General features: G+C 40.2%; 1 protein-coding gene across 2 annotated transcripts in view; it reads right to left on the reverse strand.

The window, feature by feature from the left end:
* Positions 1-21927, reverse strand: part of LOC117472956 (leucine-rich repeat transmembrane neuronal protein 4) — a 44202-nt gene extending 22275 nt beyond the window's left edge. The window contains exons 1-2 of one of the 2 annotated variants that reach the window (XM_034118415.1): positions 21731-21927; positions 19756-21290 (exon numbers count right to left, since the gene is read on the reverse strand). In XM_034118415.1, the coding sequence (XP_033974306.1) occupies positions 19756-21290; positions 21731-21782 (1587 nt within the window). In that variant the 5' untranslated portion in view covers positions 21783-21927. Of the gene's footprint in view, positions 1-19706; positions 21291-21730 lie in introns of both variants that reach the window. The other variant, XM_034118416.1, reaches the window with a different exon arrangement.
* Positions 21928-22660: the final 733 nt, after the last annotated feature.

The following is a 22660-nucleotide window of genomic DNA, read 5'->3' on the forward strand; positions in this document are numbered from 1 at the left end:
GTCCAAGGCTCCACCAACAGTGCAACATAGGGAGGTAAAATAGTGCAAGTGAAACAATAGTGCAAGTGAAACAATAGTGCAAGTAAGATGTGTTTTTCTTGCTTAAATTTGTGTTATCTGAAATGCTGATTTTCAACAGAGAAAGGAGATCATTTCCCAGGGTTTGGATCAGTGAAGCGATTCACAACTATATGAGAGAACAGATCATTTACATCGCTTTAGGATGCTTCGTCAATTATGAGCATCCTCCTTTTAAGCCAATAAGTAATCAAAAACTCAGAGAGCAGATCTCCGACGAGGTCCAATAGTTTCCCCTGTTAACCATTTCACTCATAGTCAATACTGTGCTCTGTGGAAAATTGAAAAAGCAGTTTGAGACTTGTTTTTTTCATGCCCAAGGTTGAGTTGAAGGTGGCACTGAGGTGAATCATGGGGTCATAGGGTCACCCATAATTCAATTGTTTTTCTGCTGTTGGGAGCATGTGCTGCTGTGAATAAGACATTTATTTTTGTGAGTGATGGCAGCAGTGTCACAAATAAAGCTCTCAACATGACACCTCCTCAGTGTCATCTTTTAAATACCAATCACGTAAGCCAGTCATTGTAAATCTGAGAATGCCAGCATCCCTGCAGTCTTCATTTGACTGATCCGAACATAGTAGAAAGGAGTATCGTTTATCATTTATACACATGCTTTTATTCTCTCCGTATCCATCATAAACTGTGTCCATCATCAAGGAAAAAGAATATATCAAAACATTTCCTGGCAAAGTATCTGACATCTTTGTATTCCAAAAAGTATTCCTCAGACTTTATTGCTTAATCCTGCATCGTGACTCATCTCAGGCTTTACTCATTCAGCATGTCTCTACATCCTTGATATCCATCACTGAAGAAAGACTAATTAGCCCTGTGGTCTTGGCACTCTCTTAGCTACATTTTAATCAGCATAGGTGAAAAGTAGCCTTCAAAAGATGTGAACTGACTTATCTTCTCTCTAGTCACAATTTAAACAATCCAATAAGCAGGTTTGGACTTGAGCAAAAAATCGCCCCAGGTATTTTTCGGCCCTGACGGACTGGCAACGATCAGTCGGACACCATCCTCAAGTACAACATCTTTTTCCATCCTCTTTAATATGCGAGCCTGTACTATTCCCCCAATACACTACAGAGCTCAGTCCCCATGGACAAGTGGACCAGTGTGCTCTCTATCTCTGACGGACTCCCTGACCATACGGTGGCCGTGGAGTACACCATCTACATACTCAAGTAGAAATACCATGAAAGATAAATCTCTTCTATTTTACTTGTAAATTATGTTTTGCTTGGCAACACATTGAAGCTTTTTGACACCCCTCTTGATTTACATTTATACACTTTTGACATTTTGATTGTCTATGTATTCATTTTATTATGTTTTATATTCTAGCACATGACACTTATTGCACGTCCGATTATCCTCAGAGAGGGATCCTGTCAGTTGCCATGGTCTCCAACTCTTTGAAGTTCAACCTGTTGCTTCACAATGTCAGGTATTGTGGATTTTGAAGCCGTCAGTTATTTTTGCACATTTTGCAACATCCACGTCAATTTCTCTGCCATCAGCTTTTCCGGACCACCCTTGCACTTTGGTTTATCCCTTTTGATGGCCTTATCCATCCACAGATTTTTGGCTCTGTGCCTTGGCATCTTCAACAAGAAACAGAGAGGGCAAAGGGGGGAGGGGCGGGGGAAAGTCAGGGCCAGCCCAGTGTGAGTATAGACAATTAACCAATGGGCTGTCTCCCTTTAATTAGCCTTTTAAAAACAAAATGTAGACAGCCATGTGTCTCTTTCAATGTATTCAAAGTTGTTGCCTCTTTTCGTTGTTTCCTGTCAGCAGGAGGATATAAGCATTGGGAGGTTGAGCTATATCCTTAGATAAGGATGCTTTTGCACAGAACAACAAGAACGAATCATTGTGTCGACAAGGACATGAACTCTCACTTGCCTGCAACAAGCAGACACCACCAAACGTGTTTGATGGCCATCCAGCTTGTTTTTTCATCTTTTTTATTAAAAAATACCACCGCCTGCAAGTGTGTGACTTCACTTTCATGACCGAGCTGGGTGATGAAAGTGTGTGGACTACAGGAGGTGTGAACACAGTTAGTTGAGGGCTGCTTTCATCCTAGCCTTGTTAGACGGTGCAGACATTTGGCTTCCATTCCACTGAATGCTTTATGTTCAAATTATGTTGACATCGTCATTTATTCCACTTATATACAGACATTTTTGATTTCATAATCAGGGTTTTATTTAAATGCAGTTTGTCCATATCAGATGTGTGCAAATACATTTGACTTGGACAGAACTAACTCAATAGCAGTGAACATCTGGTTCCTGTGTTCTGCATTGTACATCTCATTCATGTCCAATAGCTGGAGCCAATCCAAATGTGCATTAAGTGGAAGGCAGGAAAACACACACACACACACACACACACACACACACACACACACACACGCACGCACGCACGCACGCACGCACGCACACACGCACGCACGCACGCACGCACGCACGCACATGCACGCCCGCACCCACACACACACACACACATACTCCTACTGTTGAAGCAATTTTTGAGTCATCAATACACCTGGCTCGGTGTGGGTGGTGTGTATGTAGTCTTTAATGTCACTCAGCATTCACATGTGTGTCTGTATAGCAACATGGAACAAGATTAAATGCTATTTGTTGCTATACACTATTTAGAGGGACATGTTTTTCCTAAATGAGATACAGCTGTTGTGGCTTGTGCTGTTAAGCAGTTGCATGTCAACGGTCAGAGAGAAAAGCGACAACTAAGCGGCAGCAATGTGGATACAGTACCTTTGTTGGATTTAATGTGTTTTATAATTTAAAAACAGTCGTAGACACTTTCATAAAGGTCTAATAGTTGAATATACATATCGCTGTACAGGAAATTAGTTTAGGAAACATATTTTCTGTTATTATCGTGATAAACATGTGGCATGTATCTTCAAATACATATAGCCTAAGTATAATAACATTTGTTGCAACTGTAGATGCAATTGCATTTGATTGATTTCAACTATAGTGAGAAGGAGGATTGTAATAGGAAACACATGCAGCTTTGTTTGTATTTTGGAGATGAGTGGGTAGGCAGCTGTTTGGTAACACGGTTGATATAAAAACCTGTTAAGCTTATATGAAACAGTTAAACATGACTGAGTATAAAATGCAAATATCATTAAGGATCCCCAAAATATGTGTTGCAACTTAGATGCAAAAATGACAGTGTTGTAACACTGCATCTGTGAGGACAGAAAATGAATGTGATGTATGTGGCTGAATGTCAATTTACTGCTCATTATTACTATTAATATTATTATTATTTTTATTTACATACGGATTGCTTTTGCAGTCGCTAAACCCTAAATAATTAGTCAAAAAAACAAAACATGTTCAAGCACTTGCAAAGGGTCAAATGCATCCAGCGTGAGCAAGACAAATACTGTCTCGTAATCCTGTGCTATTTGTACATATTTAAGTAAAGTAATATAGGTTTGTCAAAAATGTGCTATCTTTTGATGCAAAGAAGGCCTCATTACGAAAACAGTCGAGTAATAAAAACAAGCAACATGCAAATCAACACACCCAAAAACTTAAATGACTTAAAATTCAAGTCACTTTCAAATTCCTTGTCTGAAGTTCAGAGGAAAGAGTCTTGACTCCTTCAGTCAGGACCTGGAGCTTTCTTCCCTCCATTTTTGCGCCTACTGTGTTCTTAGCACAAAGGCAACCTTTACACCTTGCCACATGGATGATTGCAATCAGTCACAAAAAAGGGAAAATTGCACTCCAACAGACCGAAATATAGTAATAACAGCTGGAAAATTACTCAAAACTGCCTCTGTGGTAGTTCTCACCACAGTAGGTGTCTACTTGACCATATTTTGCCATGATGACAAACACCCATCACAAGGCAAAAACGATATCACATAGGGTCGCGGCTGATAATGACTGAACAAGCGAGATCATTTTGGACACAGTCTTCTACCTCCTTCTGGCCAAAAATAGTTTAACGTGGCTTTAACGGCAGGGTATAAAAACACTTATCAGTCCTAGCAAAATCAAGTTTATTCACTTTTCTATTTCCTATTTGAAGACTCCTTTGTGTTGGTGAGCCATGCATAACACTGCATCAGATAGCATCAGTACCCAAAGTGAGTGCGTCTTAGCTACAAAAGGTAGGATAATCCACAAATTGTTTTTGCATTCTTGTTTGTATTGCATAAAAAGCAAGAAGAGAAAGGTATGTTGAGGTCACATTACCTAGAATGACACTGGCTTGAATACATATCTGGGCTGCAAAGCAAAGCTCCAGATTCACTGGTGGATTTTTGTTCCACCCCCTGAGCTATATATGCGAGCCTGAAATGTCGTCATTACCGGCACTAGCAGTCAAATGAGATTCCTTCACAGAGCGGCGCGGCTCACTTTGCATAACAGGGTGAGAAGTTCATTGATCTGAGCGGAGCCCGGTGTCCTGCCGCCCCTCCGCCATGTTGGGAGGGTCGGCTGAGGTCCGCATCATTGATTCCTGTAAATAGTCCCATGGTTGTTGGCTTCCATAAGCTATGATTAATGGAGGTAATTTTGAGATGCCAGGAAGTTCATCTTGAGGATTTTCCTTTTCTCCAATTTCGTTTTCATACCACTATACAGTCAGGATTTTCTTTTAATTATAGTTTTAAAAAATCAGGATGCAATTCATTCCCGCACATTATGCAAAATCTGAATCATTACCACAACATGAATTCCACCCTGAATGGGCCTTTGCTGCATTTACTGTAATATTACTAGTAATAAAACGGGAGAAGCCTTTCACTGTATGTGACCTGTAGTAATATAAATACATATTTAAGAGAGAGTGAAATTCATGGGACTGAAAAATGTCCCCATTCAGCATCTTTCCAGTACGTAAACAGGAACATGATAGGCTCTCAGCCAACACACACACACTTTAGGGTCCCTGTCATGAGTTTCCAGTATTTGTTGCTGTAATTGTCACTGAATTGGAAAAAGGCCTTGCCAGCTGCCTGACTTGTAAATTGCTGACAAACAGATGATGATTTATTCATAATTTCTACAATGAAACTTGTTTTCCTCACTTTGCTGGAGAACGTAACTGCCATGTTCTTCTCGCCACTTTTTGATAATGAATGTTACTGTGTGTGAGTGTGTGTGTGTCTGTGTGTGTGTGTGTGTAGACTGTAAGAGAGATGTCAAGCCTTGTATGACTCCAGCAGTATGTGTGCATATGCATCTCTTTGAATTGATGGTTGATGGTTGACACGATGCAGATTGAACTAAATGTTGCTGCTCATAACGATTCACATCAACAGCCTCGTTTTCTGTTCACTTGAGACATCTGAATGCATGAAGGCCCTTTCAAGCGTGTCCTGGCACAGAAATGCAAAAAGAGATATCTTACAATGAATGCTGCTGTAACAGATGTTGGAAAAACATTGCTATCAAATCCAATGTGGGCCATTAAAGGCTCTGCAGGGGAAAATAGCTTCTGTCATTAATTCCAAAAAATCTTTATACTTTCTTTGTCAAGCAGCTTTAAAGTGGCCCTAGTACGCTTATTTTCATTTCCATATTTGTATTTCTTGCCTCTACTGTGACATTAAATGCTTTAATGTTCAGAAAGATCTTTATTTTTCTCATACTGCCTGTGCCGCTGCACCCCTTTTACCCTCTGTCTGAAACCAGAGCCCAGTCTGCTCTGATGTGATTGGTCAACCGCTTAGAGATGTCCTCACGTACAACTCGTTGGAGCGCGAGTGTTACACAGTGATGTCACGATGATACAGAAGAAAACTGCAATAACTCCAATGATCCCATGTCACTGTACAATGCCACCAAACGTGTTATTGTTTTCATTGAGAGATCCCAATAGAGCCAAAAAAGTAAAGATTATGCATTAAAAATTCAGGATTAAATTTGATTTAAAAAGTTACATTGTGTTTTTTTTACAGTGAACCACAAAATTAGGTTTGTATAATAAAAAAAAGTCCCGGGCATATATAAGGACATTGTCTATGCGATGTGGTTTAACTATTACACGACAAAAACACTTTGACAAGATGCTGGAATAAAGGAGAAAAACCCTACTTCAGAAGCACAAAACCTATCAGTTCTGCCACTGCAGCGAGCCACCACCTCTGTGCTCTATGGAAATGGGGATTGACTAAGATCCAAGAGTAATGTCAAACATGCATACGCTACGAGATCAATACAAAGTCCTGATCTCCAATTGATGAAATACCTCTTCTCCTGGATCCAGGGATAATCTCATCCACTGATTTATCTGTGGCAATGCTCTGCAGAACATGCAGTATCCCTGATCGTTGTTCTCTTGTGTTTCAAATGTTTTTGTTCCATTGGGATTAAATCCCATGAAATACTAACAGATTTATGAAAAAAGATATGACCACTATCATTGCTTTACCCTAACAAAGCTGTTTTACATGAAGGTTAGCTATCCCTTGCAAAGTAGTTATTTTAATCTTCACTTACTGGAGGACATTAGCAAAACTGGATTTGAGCCATGCCTACCAGCAACTGTTACTGGATTAGGATTTAAAACAATATGTTTCCATTATCACATTCAACGGTTTGTTTGAATTAAACTCCGCTCTGCAGAACATGCAGTATCCCTGATCGTTGTTCTCTTGTGTTTCAAATGTTTTTGTTCCATTGGGATTAAATCCCATGAAATACTAACAGATTTATGAAAAAAGATATGACCACTATCATTGCTTTACCCTAACAAAGCTGTTTTACATGAAGGTTAGCTATCCCTTGCAAAGTAGTTATTTTAATCTTCACTTACTGGAGGACATTAGCAAAACTGGATTTGAGCCATGCCTACCAGCAACTGTTACTGGATTAGGATTTAAAACAATATGTTTCCATTATCACATTCAACGGTTTGTTTGAATTAAACTCCGCTCTGCTTTCTTTAGCGATCACTGACCGGGGAGCCCAGCAGGGCACGGAGCCCAGTTAAATATTTCATTGCGGTCTAAGCAGACAACAGTATAACGTTATAATAGTAACTGTAATTTGTGACATTTATGAGACACCCTGATGTTATACATACAGGGGCGGCAGAGTTTGAAGTCATTTTAAAGGCAATGACTAACGTTGTATTCAGTTTTAGTTTGAAGAACAAAATGTGTGCAGTACTGAAGCACACACAGCACTTTCACACCTTTACATCATTCGGTCCGTGACAAGTTAATTGTGGCATTTTTGACACATAACATTTAGCGGTCGGCTGAACCTATAGCCCTACACTCTTGCTTCTGATGTGTATATTTCTGTTCTTTGATGTATAAATAAGCGATTATGAATTCTTTTAGTAGACTTTGATCCGTGAGGTTGCTACATTGCACACTTTTTAAAGCACTTGATGAACTGCCAAAAATCAGAGAGTATGTCAGAAGTTCAATATGACAATTGTAACCACTCTTGATTGTCCTAAGACTAGGAAAGATATCTGATTTGCAGTAAAAACAATTCTGTATTGTTTATACAGATTTCTTAAGATTGCTTCACGGATTCATACTAAAGTCCTATATCTTCTTCTATTTAAGCTTGTTGTTGGTCTGTTTAGTTTGAGAATAAAAATGAACTGCACCAGAGTCCAAATGAAAACAGTGGACTGAGACCCTTTTTTTCAAGCGATCGCAGACCAATTGTTTCGTCTGCACCAGAGTTTGACGGACAGCTTTCACTACAGCCCAAACAAACTGCAATGCTCCAGAGATAGACTCGGCTGAGCTGAACATAACAGGTTGGGAGTGGAAGCACCTTAAAGCTATTTCCTATAATAAAGTACACACTACCACCTGGTAGTTCTGGCTAAAGAAAGAAAATGTTTGGAAAAATACTCTTTAGTGTTACTTTAGAAGATGTGACATTTCAAAATCTATGCAAGTGATCTTTCGGCATGTGGCTCATAGCGCAAAAACTAATATGCATGGCATGGTTTTGATGAGAATTAATTATTGGATGACATGCAGATATGATTTCACCTCATAACCAAGTTCCCTTTACTCTGGCACTCAATAATCTCAATATGATCTGGCCCATCCACCAACATTAAAACCAAATTAGAATGTTATCTCAATATGTCACTCTCAAATATATTTGATTGCAGAGTTTATTGGAAGAAGAAAATGAGCTAAATTCCAAGAGAATTGGCTAATTCTGCTGCTCTCTTGTGTATTTATTTTATTAAGAGTGTTTTTATGACTACCTGTAAAAATGATTGTTTTCCCCACACTAACACAAGCACATTGTGCTCTGCTTTACTGTCAACAAAACATCTAATTTGAAATCCTGCTGTTAGCAGCTTTCTGTAGTCTTGTATCTGTCATGTCTGCAGACTGCACGATACCTGCTTTGTTGCCCTGTTTGTTTTTTTGTCATTGACTAGAGGAACATGGGTAGAAGAAGCAAATGGTAGCAAATGGTACCTAGGGAATGGATAATTGAGGGAAAAGACATCAGCACAGGTCTGTTTAAATGCTGCTCATTCAGAGCACATATAATCCTGACAGGATGATCTGCCTCAAACACTGAATCAGATTCAGGAATCCTTTATTTGTCCCGCTGTGTTGTGAAGATAGCGTTGTTTCTCTTTACTGTGACTGACCAAATTTGCTTTAATTTCGCCCACCATGGAAATGAAATTGTAGGTCGATATCCACTCAAATTTTAGATGTTTATTGCAACCGCCGTTCAGAGAACATTACATGTCTTCCTGTTTGTGCAGTAAAAATGTTCTGCTGGAACAAAGGGCTGCCCCATCTGTGTGATTTAAAAAGGATACATTGGCACGAGGAGGGAAACGGAGAGATCATTCCCTTCTCTTTTTCCACCTGTGCACAATACATGTCACAACTAATTATGCGCCAGCAGATATACAATGCGATACAGATAGTACTCAGAGGAAAATGGGGATTCTCCACTCTTTATCTAATGCCACCAGTAGGCAAACGTTTTCACTCATTCAGTGAAATATCTCAACAGCTACATAATGTAATGTATTTCCTCGAAGTGTTCATGTTGCCAGATAATGAATTCTATATTCCCTGACTTTTGATCTAGCACCACTATAAGTTGAAGGTTTTTATTTTTTGAGTGAAATATCTTGTCAACTGGCTGATGCATTGACATACAATGTGTTACAGACATTCATGTTCCCATGATGATAAATCCACTTGTGCCTACTCTTAACTTTTTATTTATCACATAACATATTAATTTGTTCAATAATTTAATTCCAAACACTTTCAAAATAACATTCCCATTGGACTCAGCTGTATTTTGTGTATTTGTGTTTATTTATTAGTTAGAATGCTAATGGTGATCTAAAACCTGCTAAACATTAGCATTGTCATTAGCATTATAGTTTCCATCCAATTGTAGCAGGCATTTTAACTGAACTTACAGAAGATCAGTCCAAGCGAAATGCAACATTTGGACTCATAAGATAAAGAGTTGGTTTCAATACTTCTACAGTTAGGTACCATTCAATAATTGCATACAGTAGGAGCAGAGTGCACTGACTGAGATGAACTAATTAAAGGAGTGCCAACCAGAACCTCAGACGATGGAAAGAAATGTAGAACACGGATGGAAAATTGAATTCATTTTTATATAATGAATTAATTTAAAGAGTGACTCCAACTTTCTAAAGGCTCCACACAGATTTGTTAATCTCTCTAAAGCAGAAGCATGAATAAATAAAGTTGCATGCTTGAATCATGAGTAATTTGCCAAGTCTGTTTCCATTGTTTCCAATTTGTCCACCTCTTCAAAGAAATAAAAAAGCTTTTGCGACCATTAAAAACCGAAATTCTCACATTTCCAGTGTTTCACTTGGGTTTCTTTGAGCAAATTGAACTTATGCAAAAAACATGGTAAATGTAAGAATGATAGCATGTTAACATTTGAATTTAGTACAAAACACGCCTTGCCCTATAGTCTACAGTATACAGTCTCGCAGAGCTGTTAGCGGGGCTGTCGACTCCTGGTCTTGTTTAAATGTTTAGTAAATATCTGTTTTTGTGTTAGCAGTGTATATCGACCACACAAAAGTAAGAACACAGCTCAAGAGAAAGATGCCATGTTGTGCTTATTTTGGAAAGAAAACTCCCCCTACACATGCAGCTGCCTGACAGGCATTTCTCAACCAGGAGGAGGAGAAGCTGACAGAGATGCATCATTCTCAGTTGGTGCTCACTGACTCACCATTTTGTCCCATCAGACACACTGAGACATCGCTACATGATGAAGGGCATTTAGTTTCTGGGGAAATCACAATACTGTTCTTGAGGTAGACTTACATCAAAATCCTTCCCAGTGGAAAAACAGAAAGAGAAACTGTCCTGTCTCTATGCCGAGAAGGGAGAAGATACAAATTGCAATCCACCAATTTACTGGCACAAGTTCAAATGTGCCAAGTCAACATTTTATTCTCTTTTATAAGTTTCACTTTCAAGTTCTTGTGCAGGGAATGAAAGTGACACAGTAGACAGAACTACAGCATCTCATTGAAATTAACTTAATAACCTTAATTAAATGAATCATAATAAAATGAAGGGCTAACTAGGCAGTAACTGCTTCAAGCTGAGTTGAAAAATTAACGTGGCTGCTGTGACCATAAAACAGCATTAAATGTTATGTCTAACGTTTTCATGTTATAGTATTAATTCTGTCAGCGTTGCCCGACTTTTCATAAAGTGGTAGATAAGCTGTCAAATCCCATTAAAGCAGAAGTGTCACTGACAGAGTGAGCAGAAGCTTAAACTGAGGGAATCCAGGGCATGTGATCATTGATAGATATGCCATAATAATAGGACACGCAATATGGGACTCCGATTTCTGAGAAAATTACAGATTTTGGCAAATACTTTGTTCAAGGGAAACATTGGCCTGGACTCCCTGGGAATTGAAATAGTGCTTTTGTTCCTCGGCTCTAACTCTGACTGAAGGCTTGATGGAAAAATCCTCCCTTGGATACACTTACATTGTTATCAACTGTGGCGCTTGGTGCATGCCAGAAGTGATTTAGCATTGAGGTGACATAAATTATTTTTCGGATACCCAACTTCCCCTTACTCGCCACACCTGCTTCGACTTCAGTTAGTGATTTCCTTGCATTCCCCTAAATGCCTTTCGACAACTGCCAGGGAAGTGAGCTTCAGCTTGTTGCATTGGGCCGTATGTGTTGAGCGATAGCATATAGTGAGAGTCAAAAGAGGCACAACACTCACTCAAACCACAGCATATCACCAGGCTTCATTGCATTGTGGTGTTAAGGCTGCTGTCAGCAGAGAAATTGGTTTATGTGCCTCTTCTATAATACATTTCTCTTTTATGATGGAGTGGTGAATGCCGGAGTGAAATTGTGAGCCAATCTTTCAGAGTGTCTGACAACAAAACGAGATGTTCACCCCTGAAGTTATAATGTTGCAGTGGATTACATCTTCAAACAACAAACTCCGTCCAGTAGCAAGGTACATGGCCGATAAGCAGAGCATTAAAACTGTTTGATAAGGCAGTTCCTTTAAGGCATTTGCAATTATGGCCTCGGATAAGACCAAATTGACAATTTAGTTTAGTTTATTTTTAATTGTCCTCCCAAGAAAAAATTAAGGATTATCGTCCCAACAGCAAAAGAAAAACAACATCATCAGTTGTTTTGAAAAATGCCCCCAAAGAGCATTACACAACATTCAGCAACAGTATTTATAAATGTTGTCATGGCACAATATTAAAGCTCCACAGAGTCAGTAGAGAATGTATAGAGGTTAGCTTGGTCTATAACTGTTGTGTCTCATCAAATGTGTTAGATATGTTTATGTATTTTGTCTGTCATGTCCTGTTTTATTTTGTATTTACCTCTTGTCTTTCATTTCAGGCCCTCTTTCTTCCTCCCCTTGTGTGTTTTTCCCGCCATCATCAGTGTCTGCCCCGCCCCTGATTGTTTCCACCTGTTCCCACTCACCTCATGTTTAATAGTCCTGTCTCTCCCCTGTCCTGTGTCAGTTTGTCTTGTTTGTTTCCCCGAATGGTCGTGCCAAGCCTCAGCTAAGAAAAGAATGCTTTTCACTCATGTCAGGTTTTGTTATGTTTGTTATTTTGTTAGGCTTAAGTTTTTATGAAGTCCTCTTTTTGTTACGCTAGTTTTTTCCTCCTTCTGAGCGCTTTTTGTTATTTCCACTACCTACTCTGTTAAGAGGGATTACCTGATCTGTTAAAATAAATACACTTTTTTATTACATTCAAGACTTTGTCTCTGGGTCGTGCATTTGGGTTCATCAGTTTGTGTCGAGGTCCTGACAATAACACTTCATATGTCGCCTATCAACAGTCAAAGATGGTAAACCACGACCACTATTGTTTACTTAAAGGGGACCTATCATGCAAAATGCACTTTTGTACGTCTTTTATACATGAATATGTGTCCCCGGTGTTCCATGGAACTCACCAAGTGTCAGAAAACACAACCCTCTCTATTTTCCTCCATACCCAAATCTCTAAAAAAGGGGCTGCAACGGATCTGATAAAAACTGATCCAGATTTGAACACTGTCCTGACGTCAGGACGGTGGCGCTACGGCTATTGCGCCAACTCCACCAATCAGGAGGAGACAGCCACGGCCATTGCCGTTCGAAAGCGCTCGAGACGCTGTAGTACATATGCCAGGCCTCTAGATGGTGCTGTTGCTCACAGAATCGACCCTTGCAAAAACAGAGCTAACATTTTTCTGTGAGGCATGGCTAAAATGCATGATCTGTTTGGTATTTTGAAAAAAAAAAGTATAAATATGCCTTATATAGGTATGGTCCTACACTATATTATTAAAATATAGCATGATAGGTCCACTTTAACCTTGACCAACTTGTTTTTATTTTGACTTGGGAAAGGTCCCCTTACTATTACGAAGTATTGATTTCAACAAAAACCACAATGTTTCCCTAACCTTAATTGTTTTATGCCTAAACCTAACCATGTCGATTGTGCATTGTTAACACAATAACACAACAAGTGTGTCCCCTTGCCTGGGACAACAACACTAGAAGTGCTCCCCTCCCCCGACTGTGAAAGCCAGAGATTCCCTCTTGTTTTGTAGCAAGTTTCACCTCGTTATGTGTGTGTGTTCTCAGCACAGTTACTCTTGGTTTTTGTGCTTATGATCTTAGAAGTTGACACTAAGAAATGTCCCAAAAACGGCAAAATAGGAAAATTATAGCTAGAGGGCAGATTCTCTGCGGGTACAGACATGTAGTTGGTCATAAGTGATCACTGAGAGAGAAAATCTATAGTTTCTGTATATGAATACTACTTAGATAGTAGTAGTCAATAGATAGCTACCTAAGAATAGTTTTTTCACAGTTATTTGTTCGTTTTTTTTAATTGGCCTGTAGAATGGGAGAGATCAAGCCAGGAAATGCTTATTGTCTGTTTAGTTCTGAAAATAATTTACAGATGACTCATTTTGCAACAATGACTATAATGGATGTCAATGTCAGACTGTTGGCTGGTTAAGTCGGAAGTATCTAAACATCTCTTTGGTTGTGGTGCATTCATGTGCTGAACATTTGTTCCTGACTTGGAAAATGTACGTTAAGTTTGAGTTGTAGGTTAAATGTCCACGTTATTTCCATATTATGACTTAAAGCTCATTAACACACGGAAGTCTTATAAGAATTCCCAACTAGAAAAATGGGACCGTCAGAGCTGTAAGTGAATGCACCATTGTCCTTGGCGGAGGTCTGCACTCTTCCAGTTAATTATTGACATCAGCTGTTTTCACTCAGTCGGATGTGAGATGTTCAGAGAGGGTTTCCATTAAAATATACTTCTAATTAACACAAAATTGGTTTTAGCTCATTCACAATCGCCGGAACAAAATGGCCATGAACACAAAAGAGAAGAGAAGTTTAATATCCCATTAAATATTCATCATGGTTTATGTGTGGCTGCAGGAGGGAAGGACCACTGCAGATTGTGTGATGGGAATGTTTGAATTAGCTTGATTTATCTCAGTGGTCTTTGTCATTTTCCCTCAAATTACTTTCTGTAAAAAGGGGTCCTCTAATTCCATTTGGTAATTTCAACAGTTCTTTGTTAAAATGAATTGTACAGTGTAGTAAATGTCAGTCACCTGATTTGTTTATAATAGACAAGTTCATTTGATCTTGGGCTTAAAGTGAAGGGCCCGGTTATTGTGTAATATCAAGTGCATATCAGAGTTAATGATGCTGTCAATCAATGCTGACCTCAATTTAAATTGGAGGTATGGAGGCCAACAAAGCAATAACTTCCATTTATTTTTCCTCAGTGGCAAAATGTTTTCTCAGATATCTACCTGCGACTATCACTCGTCTGGCTTTAAGCCTCTGTGAGAGCCTGTGATGATCAGTCGGAGACACAAAAAGCAGTTCATTGTACATGTTCTGTAAATAAGTACATCTAACCCGGAGTGAAATTCAATATTGTCTGTGTCGAAGCGTGGAGGAAGAACATCACATTTCCCGCCTGTGCCAGATCAAGCTATTAGCAGGCTGGGGCATGCTCTATTAGTACATCATAATGAGAATAATACAATCCTGAAAACATCAATTGGATGAAAGAAGAGATGCTAAGATTAATTATTATGAAGCAACCAAATTGTCGTCTTCGTTTAAACAAACCATGTTGGATTACAGGCTTGTGTCTCCTCTTCCTGCTGCTAGCTTTGTGAAATGTATTCCACCTCCTCACCACAGCAGACATCACACCTCCAGAAGGGAACATCTGCCAAAAGTCAGAATAATAAATATAGCAGAGTATGTTTATTTAGAGTTGATCTCACCCCACACACAGAGCAACCTGAGCGGTGCTTAACACCAAAGATAGGCCTCAGATTTGATTATGATCATTGGAGCTAATGAATCACACTGCAGCGTTTAGACTCATGAAATCACAGCCTTAAGGTGTGTCCGGTGCGAAAGTCTCATTAGACACTTTTACATACATGCTACACTTAAACACTGGCTTTCGCACAAATAGGCTAGTATACAGTTAATATAGATTTCTATTGATTAAGTAAATACTGAATAATATGAACTTAAAGCAGATAAGTATGGATAGTTCATTCGAGGAGTAGATCAACATACAATATACTTTTTCACTGTCTTGCAGGGAGTTATTTAAAGATTGATACGTATGCTAAATATGAAGCTACTGCTGGTTAGCTTATTTTCACATAAAGAGTGGAAAAGGAGTTATTTCTTCCTTTTTTGTTATGACTGTTAAGGAATCCAGGCAAGTCTGGCACATAACGCCCCATAACACCACGGGCATGCTGTTTTACACATTTGCCTGGATGAAAACAAGATAAGCCTTTATCATGTTAGTAAACTGAGACATTTTAGCAGTAGATGGATTTAGTTACCTTTGTACAGAACCAGGTTATACATTTAGAATGAGAGCAGTATAAATCTAACTCTTAACAAGAAGCGATTAAGATTACCAAAATATCCAACTGTTGCTTTCAACATCTAAAAAAAATAGGATTTGGACTTTATCCTGTTGCTGTAAAGCTTCCATAAGTGTATACATGTAAACAACTGATGATAAATAATACATGACATTAAAAATGATGTTATGTAAGAGCCATTAGAGCCAATTCACTTAAAAGGCTGTTTCTCCCTGTATTTCGCTGCAGTTGAGTTTGAATCGAGTCAAGATGACCAAAGCCCATTTTTCAGAAAATCATCAGGTATGATAAAAAGCTAAGTACTCTACTTCTTGGAACCATGGATCGTTGCCATACGGTCTTGTTGTAACAGTAATTTTCAAATCCACTAAACAAGAGGCAACCAAGAAAAATGAGAATTAATGGCATAGGTCGGATATTACTTTTTTATAGAATGACTAAAGCACAAATGATGTGTCATTTATCATAGAGTATGTGTGTTACCTTTCATCACAGCATGAATAAATTACACCAACGTTCTTCCCACAACATACGTAAAAACAGATGTGTCAGGAAATGACACGTCTTTTTTAAGAGGCAGTTCTACTCATGTGGTTAACGTTTATTTGGCAAGTGAACAAAAAATGTTGAAGGCTGTCAAACTCCCTTCACAGGATGAAAGCCTGCCTTCTGTGCATTTACGCAAAGATGAAGTGCAAGCTGCCACGTTGGCAAGAAAAAGCAGTATATTTTGATCGCTTATCATCTTTGTTTCTTATCCGTGACATTTTCAAGACAGGGATCAGCTTCTAAATCCTAAAAATTAAACAAATGTTTGTTGAATGAAATGTACCCACAGCTGCAGGATTTGAAAGATGCAAACACTAGTTAGATCCAGAGAAGCCATTAGTTTGAAATATAACCACATTTCAGAGAGCAATGAAAAATGAAAACGACTTAATGCATGATTAAGGCTTGTGCTGGCCTACATCGTTACTTTAAAGGTCCCCTATTATACTGTTTTTCATCAATATATTATAGGTCTCAGATATATACAAAACATGCCTCTGAAGTGTTTGGCTCCAAATAGCATCCCATAAACCCCTCTGTTTCAGCCCTGTTTCAAAAGTGCTGATTCTCTGTCTGTTACTTTAGATGAAAATAAGGAGCCACTCCCCACGCCCCTCTGAGAGATATTTGGTTCAAAAGAACACAATGGTGCTCTAGGAGGAGATTCAGGTGATAAGGTGGGGGGGGGGGGGGGGGGGGGGGTTACCTTGGTTGGTGATTGGCTAATAGTTACACAAGCCAAAAAATCGTTATGACATCATAAAATCTGATCAGCTCATTTTCAGACTGGTTTTTATATAAATGGATCAGGACAAAAAACTTTCAGAGTCTCTTTACACAGAGGGGACACATGGTTATGTATAAAAGACAGGAAAAAGTGGATTTTGCATAATAGGTGACCTTTACATTACAAAGCCCCTGAGCTTAAAAATGAGTGGAATTGAAAATTGTAATAATTTTAAGTCTAGTTCAGACAGCTTTGTATCAGTCGGTAGATGCAGCAGCAGAGGTGGAACACCTTAATTTCTCCTCACTTCATCTGATCTCACAGCCCACTTAAATTATCTGTGAGCAGGAACCCCTCACCTTATTAATGCTTGCAAATTCTGCCCAAGTTCAAGAATCGCCTTCGGGTAAGACAGTAGGATTTGCACGGTGATATTTTCTGAGCTAACTTTGCTGGGGATGATCCGTGGGCGGACGTCAACGACTGCAGCTGCTCTGTGAGCTCAGAAGTGGATGGCATTCAAGGGAAGAGAGGGCTTTTTTTTTGTTTAAATAATGAGCCACAGGAAGGCTGTGTAACCGCACAGTTCAAAGTGTTCATGGAAATGCACACTTGCCGGGTTCGGATTGCAGCGTCAAAACCAACCTGCTAAGCTGTCCTGGAGGAAACCTATAGAAACAAATTGAATACAAGTTTGCTGATCCAGGCATGTGCAGAAGATAACAGACTTCATTTACAAAGCTCTTTCTCCTAATTGAAAATACAGCTAATAGCTTAAGTGCTTGCTATCTGGGAAAGCTAAAATAATGTGCAGGGGGCTCACTATGTTGGGGTGATGACTATACTGACTGTGGGGTTTAAACTCTAGAGAAGCCTTTTTCAGATACATCTCTATCTCTTCCATCTTTCTCTACACTATCTACTGTGTGCCATTCAACTAAACTGAGGAGCAACCTTAGTTTGTATATGCAGAGATTGTGCTACATTGCCTGTATTGTGATGCTAATAAGACACTATCACCGCACATTATGAGCTTCCTGTACTGCGACCTATAATTCTGATGAAGTTTCATGGGTAATAAACATGATACTGTAATAGATTAAACAATGCAGCTGATCGAACAGTTTGAAAGTGTTTCTACCTGCATGAAAAAAACTGCCGTTGGTCTGGAAAGTCTCCTGCTGTATTATGTATCCTTGCGATGTTTGGCCCAATATGCACAAACACAGAGAGGGGCAACAAAATCCTATTACATTTGTCACAACTAAGACTGCCCTCTTGGACTGTAGAGGGCAAGAAATAACAAAGCTGAGGGAAGTCTCAGCTCCTCACCTCTGATGGGCTATTCGTTATTCTAGCTAGTAGAAGCCCCATTAGGTCTGCCATTTAATGCTCCCATGCCACATTCTCACATGAAAGCAACAAGATTGATGAGCCGACCATCTCATCTCAAGCCACTTTTGTGTTTGAGAAATGTTCTACCACAGATAATGTAACACAGAGCTGATTTAGCTACCTGTGTACCTCGAAGTATCTGACATTATTGGAAACCATGACACATTTCAGCTGGTTTCTCTGGTGTGCTCAGTACAGGGCAAAACAAGAATGTGAGTCAGGCTGCAGTGCAATCCACTGACTTAAAACATATTATGGAATGATTCATAGGGTGCACATGGAATATATTTAATGAGCTGTGTGGGAGTGTTAGATAAAACTGTGTCTCTGAGCTGCATTGACAGAAATAACTAAGAAGAAAGATGTCCTCTGGACTTTACAACGTGTTGGGTTAGTCCGACAAAAGGTTCAACTAGGATATCCTGTGACACAATGTCTTCCCTCAACACAACATGTCCTGTTAATCACACTTTAACCATACTGCCAATTAAAAAAAAAGATACTGGACAGAGGAAGACAGATGCGTAGCATTAAGGGACAAAAAAGACTACACAGGCAAAAAAGTGCCTAATTAAGCATGAGCAGATTGATTAGTCCTTCTGTCAAGGCTTTTTGTCTTAATCCCTCCGTGTCATACAGTGGTTCAGAGTCTGCTGTGTGAAGGAGTCTGGCTTTTCAATTCAACTTTTTGGACAAAAGTGTCACTTTTGATGCTGAATATTGTCGTTATCTTTTTGAGATGAACAAAAGCAGCATATTGAAGTTTGTAACTGCATTAGTACACTAAAGCCAGACAGGAATCGAGCCCAAATGCATAATTTATCTTTTATTTGGCTGCAGGCCTTTATAGTGTTCTCCAGCCTGCAGTGACTATTTGAACTTTGTAGATTAAGTAACATGTTAAGTACATGCTTGCTAGAGACAGACAAGGAGACATATGATCAGCTGGTATGATTGTAAATATTAACATATGTGATACAGCAAATAAAAACAGATATCAAAATTCACACCACTTGTGTTTTTGCCACTACAGTTGTTGCAGCAAACACACAGGAGAGGAAAGGACCACCTGCAGAGTGACTTGATTTGTTATCATTCCTGTGTGGACAGCAAGCCATTTGTGAATAAATAATAGGCTGGCTGATAATACATAGATTCATCAATAGGCTGTTTTATGTCAAAAATAAAAGATGGGTCTCCTTTGTGCATAATGCATCTTACTGTAAGTTCTCCAGGGAGAAGAGCTGGCTCTGCAGTTTCAGCTAATGGGAATCATATTTTAGCAGCAAAACTGTATGATTCAGAACAACAGCTGGGTAATCATATGGAACTGAACAAACCCAGCATATTGTAAAACAAGTCACCATGCACTGACCTTTGCTTCCTTATCCCAAAACAGACAAGAGCAGAGGAGAAAAAATAACGTTTTTTCTCCACAGATTGTTAGAAAATTTACCTCTCATGCCTCGCAGTGGAAATGGATTTTTGGAGGGCAACGGTCATACCTCGCATTCCCTGGAGCCTGAGATGGTGTATGTGTAAGGTCCTGTCCCATTAACCAGCACATCCATAGTCTCTGAGTGTGAAGGCTTGTAGTCCACATAGTACTCTTGCAGTGGTGAATTAAGGGAGCGCTCGGTCTCCCGTGCATTTTTCTGGCGCTTTTTGACTCCCGAGCGCTGCTGAAGCTGTTTTAAGCTGCTGGGATAGCGCCTCCACGAGACATAGATTACCAGCAGAATTATAGCCACGGATAAGAGGAGTGCCACACTACCAGCTATGATTTTATGGAAGGAAACATACTCAGTGTCTGGCAAAGAGAAGGTGGGCTCGGAGGGAGTAGGGGAGGCTGTCCTGTTCCAGATCTGCTTCTTATCCTCCACAGACTCTGTGGGAAGAGGCAGCAGCTCAGGTTGAAATGCAGAGGTGAGGGGAGATGTTGTTAATGGGACGGGGGCCGGTGTTGCTGTGCAAATGTTATAAGTGTCCACCACATCGGTCACTTTCTCTCCTTGGGCCTCCTTTGGGCCGGCACAAATCATAGTGGTCTCCTTGTTACCCTTAAAGGCCTTGAGCCAGGCCGCTAGGGGACATATATTTGGGTTACAGTACCACAAATTACCAGCCAGACTGATCGTGGTGAGGGAGATCCAAGCCTCCACTGCCTGCTGAGACACATTGCTCAGCTTGTTGGAGTCCAAGTTAAGAGTCTGCAGATTAGGAAGGCATTGAAATGTACTCGGGTCCAACACTTGGAGCTCATTCCCAGAGACGTCCAACTTTTGCAAGGAGGTCCACATCCACGGCAGGCCCTGGGTCAGCACTTTGATACGGTTCCACTGCAAATACAGAGCCCGCAGGTTAGTCAGGCGGGGGAAATGAGCAAAGTTTATCTTTGAGAACTGGTTGTGCTCCAGATGAAGCTCGATGAGCTTAAGGAGTCCTGCAAAGGCGTTACGTGTGAGGCTCCGTAGCCTGTTGTAGCCAATATCAAGAAACTCCAGGTTGCGACAGTCAAGGAAAACTCGCATGGGGACAGTTTTCAAGGAGTTTGATCTCAAGTGTAAACTGAGCAGTTTTCGCAGACCCACAAACTGATTAGGCTGGAGAACCTGCAGTTTATTATAGGAAAGGTCTAGATTGCGTAAATTCGGAACATCATGAAAAGTGTTATTTTTGAGCAGTGTGATCTTATTTGAGCTGAGAATCAGTTCTTTCAGCCTCCGTATCCCATGGAAAGCCTGGCCGTCCACATCACTGATGTAATTGTGGTCGAGGTAGAGCCACACTAGTTGACTCAGGCCTGCAAACTGGTGTGTTCGGAGGTTCACCAGGCTGTTGTAACGCAGGGAGAGGCCCTGGGTGCTCACAGACACATTGTTTGGCACGTCACGGAAGGCATTGGATTCACAGTATATTATTTTCCCATCACATCTACAGCTCTGGGGGCAGGGACGCTCACGGATGCCACTTGGAGCAGCAAGCAGCCAGGCGGGCACCACCACTGTGAATACAAGCCATCTGAATAGCAAGAGAAGTCCTGCAGACACACAGAGAAGTGATAGACGTATGAGCACTCATAAATATAAATCAGAACTATTATACACAAACAAGAAGAGAATAAATTGAATAAAATGTTATCTGAATCAGGCCAGGGGACCAAACATTTCAACCCATATTCATTTTTTATCAGAGGGGTTATTTGCAGCCCACTTCATTTGCATCTAGACACACACTTACATTCATTAGCACAGTCAAAGTCATGCTCTTGAACATTGGAAAGGAGATTGATAACCACATGCATCAGGCAGTATCCGTAAAATAGTTGCTGAGAGAAAAACCTCCATCCGATCCCCCAGCCTGCAGTCATCACTCATACACCACAGGGGGCAAATACACCAGCGACATTGACTTTAAGTGAATTGTAATTAGGAAAACGACTTTGAAATGCACAAGTACCTTGCGGAACGGTGTACATACCCATATTTGCGCGGTGTCGGCTCCTCCTCATGGTTAGGGCTCTCTGTTGCATGCGTCCCAGGTCCACATGTTAGATACACTCGGCGTTTAGTCCAAACAGTTGGACACGCACCCAGGACGACTGTCTGCCCGGAGAATATTAGCACTTTGCACCGCAGTCAGATCCGCTTTGCGCACAGCCGCACACCTGTCGGAGATGTGAGTAGCGCCAAAAGGTGCGCATCAACCCCCGTCTATAGTTTCCTACGTTACCGAACTACATCAGCTGGATGATGCATATTTCATCCTGCCACCTTTTCAAAGCCGTTTGGGTGGAAGCACTCAAGCTTGTTATAGCCTCATGAGAATCACACTGTTGAGCGCATGCTTTGGGAGGCTAGATACATTTTGAACACAGAGTCGCCAATTGTTAAGGTTAAGTGCCAGGTAAGACACCAGAAACCCGACCAAGTGAAGAAATCAGAGAGAAATAAACTCAAGTCCAAACCCAAGTTGATGTATCCAGATGGAGATGTGGAGGATAAGGCGAAGTCTGCTGTGGATTTCACCCAGTGAACGTGGCATCAAGAATAAATCAGTAGTATAGCAACAGGAATGATGTTGGTGTAGGATTATACTGAGCTCACTGCTGCTCTTTTCAGGACTTGAGATGCCCTCTCCTGGTCAATGTGTGACTCTCCGCAGCCCTCACCAAAATACAACTCATTGTCCTCGTGAGTAGAGCCTGCATATCAATTAAAGCAGGGGGGTAGTCTGTGTGCTCAGTGAGGAGCTGCCAGTCAAACGCCTCTGAACAGCCTATATCTGAGCATTTTCATATAAATGTAATCTCAGGCTTAAATAGAAAGAAAAAAAAGAAATGACTGGAGAATGGTCGTTACATTTTTATGATCTTAATTGTGATTACACATATGACCACTGAAGCAAGAG

Source organism: Trematomus bernacchii, unplaced genomic scaffold (genome assembly GCF_902827165.1).
Source record: "Trematomus bernacchii unplaced genomic scaffold, fTreBer1.1, whole genome shotgun sequence".
Taxonomy (NCBI): Eukaryota; Metazoa; Chordata; class Actinopteri; order Perciformes; family Nototheniidae; genus Trematomus; species Trematomus bernacchii.